Source organism: Diaphorina citri, unplaced genomic scaffold, assembly GCF_000475195.1.
Source record: "Diaphorina citri unplaced genomic scaffold, Diaci psyllid genome assembly version 1.1 scaffold739, whole genome shotgun sequence".
NCBI lineage: Eukaryota > Metazoa > Arthropoda > Insecta > Hemiptera > Psyllidae > Diaphorina > Diaphorina citri.
In genome coordinates, this window is record NW_007378172.1 from 33818 (window position 1) to 40881 (window position 7064).

A 7064-nucleotide genomic window follows, 5' to 3' on the forward strand; every position below is an offset into this window, starting at 1 on the left:
ACTATCAGGTAGACCTGATCAGGTGTACCTTCCTACATTCATAAGTGCCTGCCTAAGGCCAGCCACTCACTATCAGGTAGGTAGATCTGACAGGTACGGTTGAAAAACTACGTCTGTCAGGTCTACCTGATACCGGATCAGCACACACACTATCAGATAGACCTGATCAGGTGTACGTGTACCTGTCGTCAGGTCTACCTGATGGTGAGTGGCTCGCCAAATAGGTACTTGAAAATAAAATCACTGTGGTAACTATAACTCCCAGATCAGGGGTTTCCAACTTCCATGTGTATGCGGACCACATACTACATTGGGAGATATTTCGCGGGTCACGTATGTACATAGGGGAGCATTGTAGGACCCCCCCCCTTTCACTTTTCAGAAATGCAGTCCGATCAAATTTTAAGCGCCGCAGGCGAAATTTTTCAAAAAGTATTACCCTAACAGGGGGTACTGAACCTAAAGGGGGTCAGTTTCCATGACTCAAATATAACTACACTGGTCTTGTTTGGATAAATCCCAAAAAGCTTCGCGGGCCACAAAAATGGTCTGGCGGGCCTCGTGTGGCCCGCGAGCCGCCAGTAATAAACTGCATATTAAGCCACTTAGAGATAGATATTAGAAAAGGAGATATACACATAAGCGAGAAAGAAGAAAGAGAGAGAGGGTGAGAGAGAGAGAGAGAGAGAGAGAATAGATTAAATTTTCATTTCTATGGGAAAGATAAGATATAGGTAACCTTACCTAGAACCTGTCTAAGTTGAACTTTATAGGAAGTTCGCTATACTTACCTACATATCTACCTGTCTCTTTCCTTTACCCTTTCTATCTCCTTCTCTTTCTATTTATCTATCTTTCTCTTATGCTCTTTAATATCTATCTTGTTGTTGAGTTTCAAACATAACACATTTCTCGAAATTCGAACCCTTAACTTTTTAACTGTAAATCCCAGATGTATGAAATCACCACCAGTGAATTCCTCAGATAAAAATACATGAGTTAACATATTTGGTTTAACTAAAATACTTAATGGGGACTTTTGAGACAAGAAAAACTGTTTTTACATGTATTTTTCCTATGGCGCACATTAAAAGTGGACACACTGTATATCTACCTGTCTCTTTCCTTTACCCTTTCTATCTCCTTCTCTTTCTATTTATCTATCTTTCTCTTATGCTCTTTAATATCTATCTTTCTCATTTCCTATCTCCTCCTTCCTCCTATTTCTCCTTCTTCTTCTCTCTCTCTTATGCTGTTTATCCAAACTAATTCATGCTGTTTCCGCTTATTACTTATGCTGTTTACCCTTATGGGATGCTCATTACTATTCATGTATTCTTCACATTAATGCTGTGTCATAATATGTATTACACGATGCCAGTAGATATTTTATATTTATGCCCTGAGCCATTTCTAGTGAGAAAAAAAGCAAGAAAGGGGAAAAATATGGCAGCTAGGACGGAAAGAGAAGGAGAATGATCTCATTATAGTAGTATATGGACTAAATTAATTCTTTGAATAAAAAGAAGGAGAAGATGAATAAAAAGAACAAAATAGAAGAAGGAAAAGAAGAAGAATAAAATTTTGAGGAGGAGGAGGAGGAGGAGGAAGAAAAAGATGTGACTCATTGACTGAGTAAGAAGCATTTTACACTTTGAAAAGGTGTGTCATAAAACTATGGAATAAAACCTTTAAGATTGCACAATACCTAGAAGCCATTATAAAAAAGTTGTAAACATCAAAATTCTGCAAAGTTGTAAAGTTCTATTCAGCCCTGACCTGATTATACAGAACAGGGCACCAGAGAGTTCTAAATGTTACTCAGGGCATTTAGAATAAGGTCATGATGAGACATTATGCTTCCGTCCAAAGAATAGAATAGAATAGAAAGTAAGTAGGTATACATAGAACAGTAAGGAGAAAATAGATAAATGTAGAATAGATTATAATGGAATATGATAGAATAGAATAGAATACCGGATGTGATGTCATAAAACGATAAAATTCCAAGTTGGAAATGTTAGGTACTTTATGGTTGGGAAGAGGAAGAGGGGGGGGGAGAGGAAGAGGGAGAGATAAAGAAGTGAGATATTGAGAGATAGAAAATGAGGGGAAACAGGAAGCCCTTCTCTCTCTCTCTCTCTCTCTCTCTCTCTCTCTCTCTCTCTTATTTTCTCCTTCTCTCCAACCTTCTTTTCCTCTTCTCTCCTTCCCTCTATCCTTCCATCTATCTATCTATCTATCTATCTATCTATCTATCTATCTATCTATCTATCTATCTATCTATCTATCTATCTATCTATCTATCTATGAGAAAAAAATCGCGACTCTATCGTTAACCGCAGTCAAGAGCTTGGTTTAGTATGGCAAGAGGGGAAACGTAAACCTAAAAGTGGTTAACGCCCCTCACGTCATAAACACACTTCCATGTGAGGGGAGGTAGTGACCTTGAATGAACCGGGCTGAGGTTAGCGGTTAGATGTTAAATAAAATACAACATTAAATTTGATGAAATTTAGATTTGTTGAAACTTGAAACTGTTAAAAGGACAGTAGGTAATGAATTTACTGCTAATCAGGCCTTCCGGAAATCCTTTGTTTTGACATTGGTACCTCTCTTCCAAACAGTTTGTCTGATTGTAATGAAATTTGACATACATATTTGTTCAAAGTTCACGACATAAAGGAAATTTCCTCTTAGGATTTTGAGCTCAGAGAACCTTTAAAGGCTCCGTAGTCGTTTTATAAAGTGAATCAGCATTGAAATACTGAAAGTTCGAGAAGCAATCAGCATCTTTGTTTTATTTTCTGCCACTGGAACAGAGCCAAGAATATATCCGGACACATTTTATACACTTTGTATCTCTCTCCTCTCTCTCCTCTCCTCCCTCTCTCTATCTCTCTCTCTCTCTAATGTGCTGACGAAGTTCCCTTGAAAACTATTTCCCTGATAGAAAGAGAGGGAAGGACATGAAAATCTCTCTTAAAGGACAATAATGAATTTACTGCTAATCAGGCCTTCCGGAAATCCTTTGTTTTGACATTGGTACCTCTCTTCCAAACAGTTTGTCTGATTGTAATAAAATTTGACACACATATTTATTTGTTCAAAGTTCACCACATAAAGGAAATTTCCTCTTAGGATTTTGAGCTCAGAGAACCTTTAAAGGCTCCGTAGTCGTTTTATAAAGTGAATCAGCATTGAAATACTGAAAGTTCGAGCAGCAATCAGCATCTTTGTTTTATTTTCTGCCACTGGAACAGAGCCAAGAATATATCCGGACACATTTTATACACTTTGTATCTCTCTCCTCTCCTCCCTCTTTCCCTCTCTCTCTCTCTCTCTCTCTCTCTCTCCAATGTGCTGACGAAGTTCCCTTGAAAACTATTTCCCTGATAGAAAGAGAGGGAAGGACATGAAAATCTCTCTTCTCTCTCTCTCTCTCGCTCGCTCTTATGAATTCCTGGAAATTTTGTGTCACGTGTTTTAAAATGTTTGAGAGAGAGAGGAAAGATGGTCTGGTGCTGATATGTTTCTAAAGTTTTTATTTTATTATTTTCTTCCGTCTATGACGTCAGTTGTATCAAGCAATCAGCATCTTTGTTTTATTTTCTGCCACTGGAACAGAGCCAAAAATATATCCGGACACATTTTATACACTTTGTATCTCTCTCCTCTCTCTCCTCTCCTCCCTCTCTCTATCTCTCTCTCTCTCTAATGTGCTGACGAAGTTCCCTTGAAAACTATTTCCCTGATAGAAAGAGAGGGAAGGACATGAAAATCTCTCTCTCGCTTGCTCTTATGAATTCCTGGAAATTTTGTGTCACGTGTTTTAAAATGTTTCAGAGCGAGAGAGAGAGAGGAAAGATGGTCTGGTGCTGATATGTTTCTAAAGTTTTTATTTTATTATTTTCTTCCGTCTATGACGTCAGTTGTATCTCTCTCTCTCTCTCTCTCTTCTATCAACTTTTTTCTGAAAGAGAAAGAAATTAGAAACAGCTTTTACAGTTTTTCCAAAATTGGTTTTCTTGTGAAACAAGCTGGGTCCGTCCCTCCGGGAATTTTTTAGCCCGTAGTTTATTCGATCGTGATAAAAGAAAATCAGTACATATGTACCTACCTAATTTGTTTAATATTCAGTTTATTATTATTCTTGACATATGAATTTCCCATTTTTGGTGCTTCCCCTATTGGCGGGAGAACATTGAAAAATTAAACTTTGATATGATACCTATATCTAATTTGTAACATTTTCTAAAGGTCAATAATTGTAGGGCATGCCATTTCACACTGTTGGTATAGGTAGGTACGAATAGCTAGATAGTAGGTACCTATATTGTTATACTATAGACATGTTAGTAGGGAGGGAGTATTTCTAGATAGGAAGGAAGGTATTTTAGTAGGGAAGGAGAGAGGTGTGTAGCAAGTACCTAACGTTGGAAGGTAGGGTATGTAATTATGTAGGAAGGTAGAATTTTACATTGTGTGACGAGAAATAAAAAATTCATAACGTTCTGGTTGATTTTCTTCATCCAAATCATTTAACTCATCTTCATCACGGTATAGTTTTTCAATGTAAGTCTTCCATCGATTTACTATCTCGTTATCATCTACTAGTAATTTCTTGTTTTCGTCTTCAATTGAGTTCCCCATCATTCTTCTTTTCCCGAAGTATTTCTTTATTAGATTGTAAGCTTTTTCCAATTTTCCATTCCCTAGTAAGAACTCTATTTCTTCGCATAGATTTTGGAGCCAGTTTTCTTTAGCTTTCTTAGCTTCTCTGTTGACAAGATTTTTGTAGTATTTGTATTTAATTCTACCTTCAATATCTTGGCAATTTTTAGTAGGTAATATTTCCCTAATACCTACCTTCCTACATTCCTAAGTGCCTGCCTAAGGCCAGCCACTCACTATCAGGTAGATCTGACAGGTACGGTTGAAAAATTACGTCTGTCAGGTCTACCTGATACCTGATCAGCACACTCACTATCAGATAGACCTGATCAGATGTACCTGTCGTCAGGTCTACCTGATGGTGAGTGGCTCGCCAAATAGGTACTTGAAAATAAAATCACTGTGGTAACTATAACTCCTAGATCAGGTTTCCAACTTCCATGTGTATGTGGGCCACATACTACATTGGGAGGTATTTCGCGGGTCACATTTGTACATAGGGGAGCATTGTAGGACCCCCCCTTTCACTTTTCTGAAATGCAGTCCGATCAAATTTTAAGCGCCGCAGGCGAAATTTGTCAAAAAGTATTACCCTAACTGTACTGAACCTAAAGGGGGTCAGTTTCCATGACTCAATAATAACTACACTGGTCTTGTTTGGACAAATCCCAAAAAGCTTAGCGGGCCACAAAAATGGTCTGGCGGGCCTCGTGTGGCCCGCGAGCCGCCAGTTGGAAACCCCTGCCTTACTGTATGCTGCAATAATATGTGGCGAGTGCGCGAGTGAACTCGGGTCAGAGAACCCAATGAATAGTTTTTCCACTCGTAGTAATTTCTTGTTTTCGTCTTCAATTGAGTTCCCCATCATTCTTCTTTTCCCGAAGTATTTCTTTATTAGATTGTAAGCTTTTTCCAATTTTCCATTCCCTAGTAAGAACTCTATTTCTTCGCATAGATTTTGGAGCCAGTTTTCTTTAGCTTTCTTAGCTTCTCTGTTGACAAGATTTTTGTAGTATTTGTATTTAATTCTACCTTCAATATCTTGGCAATTTTTGTATCGTCTTCTTTCCTCAATTAGAGCAATGACCTCTTCAGTTATCCAGGGTTTTCTTGGAGTTTCTTTGTTTTTTTCAATGGTGTTATTTGCAGCGTTGATAATTGCTTCTTTTAGTAACACCCATTTTCCATTGATATCGGTTGGAATATGGTTGGTTTCGATGTTATGAACAATGGTCTTGACGGATTCTTGAAATTTCTTTTTAGTGTCTGGTTCCTGAAGTTTGGACAGGTTGAGTTGTTGTTTTTTGTTCGGAGGTTTGAACTGTTTCCTTCCCTGCAATCTCATCTTCATGAAGAGTAGGTTGTGGTCGCTGTTGATGTCTGCGCCAGGGTAGGTCTTGCTTTGAAGGACATTCTTTTGTTGGTTTCTTCTTGTAATGATGTAATCAATTTGATACTTCTCTTTTCTCCCGGGTTTAGTCCAAGTATATCTTCGGCTCATGGGTTGTTGGAATAAAGTGTTTGTTATTATGAATCCTCTTCCATTACAGTAGTCAATCAACCGTTGTCCTCTGTCATTTTTTCTTCCGTATCCATAATCCCCAGTGATACCATGAACTTTTCCTTCTCCGACAGATGCATTCCAGTCACCGAGTATGATAAGTATGTCTTTACTATTTACGAGTTCTAAGGCTTCGTCGATTTGGTCGTAAACTTGATCCACATGTTCTTCACAGTGTCCAGATGTTGGTAAATAAGCTTGGACTATAGCAATATTTTGTTTGTCATTGAAAAATAGCTTGACAAGTATGACTCTAGAACTCAGTAGCACAATACTCTGCACACGCCTTCCCCATTCCTTGTTGAGCACCACTCCAACTCCAGCAATCCCTTCCTCATCTCCCGAGTAGATCACTCTGTGGTTGTCTAACCAATAGTCTCCTTGATCATTCCACTTGATTTCGCTGATTCCAACAATTTCCATACTCAGGCGTTTCATTTCTAGAATCAGGTTTTCAATTTTTCCTTCTCTTCTTAGACCCCGTGTATTCCATGTGCCGATCTTGAGCACATTATTTTTCTTATCTTTATGAGTGACTTGATCTAAAACATGGACCTCCCGGAAATCCGATTGAGGTCCTATTTTACTTCCGGATGATTTTGTAGTAGACGCAGACATCATGAAGATAATATTGCAGTGAGATGATAATGTGGGGTTTCTCCTTGCCATCACATCGCAGAAACTTCAGCCGTTGTTGTGAACTCCACTACCGCCTGAGGTTGTCTGAACTGTAACTGTACCGACGTCCTTGTCTCCACCTACAGTCAGTACTGTGACAGCTGCTGCCCTGCCACAGGGTACGAACCTCGCCTTTCTGGCCGTTGGACTG

General features: G+C 38.7%; 1 protein-coding gene across 1 annotated transcript; it reads right to left on the reverse strand.

Annotated features, from left to right (window-relative positions):
* Positions 1–3583: 3583 nt before the first annotated feature.
* On the reverse strand, positions 3584–6853 carry LOC103511676 (craniofacial development protein 2-like). The gene is made up of 3 exons (XM_026825373.1): positions 5707–6853; positions 4512–4820; positions 3584–3618 (listed from the first exon to the last, which is right to left on the reverse strand). Exons 1-3 carry the CDS (start codon positions 6851–6853, stop codon positions 3584–3586), a joined length of 1491 nt encoding a protein of 496 aa, XP_026681174.1.
* Positions 6854–7064: the final 211 nt, after the last annotated feature.

Excerpts from the sequence above, each read along its gene's own strand:
- LOC103511676 (XM_026825373.1), bottom strand. The coding sequence starts at position 6,853 with ATGTCTGCGTCTACTACAAAATCATCCGGAAGTAAAATAGGACCTCAA. Across the intron at positions 4,821-5,706 it reads AAATTGCCAAGATATTGAAG|GTAGAATTAAATACAAATAC; the intron begins GTAGAATTAAAT and ends AAGATATTGAAG. Across the intron at positions 3,619-4,511 it reads TGAAGAAAATCAACCAGAAC|TGGCAGAAAATAAAACAAAG; the intron begins GTTATGAATTTT and ends GCTCTGTTCCAG.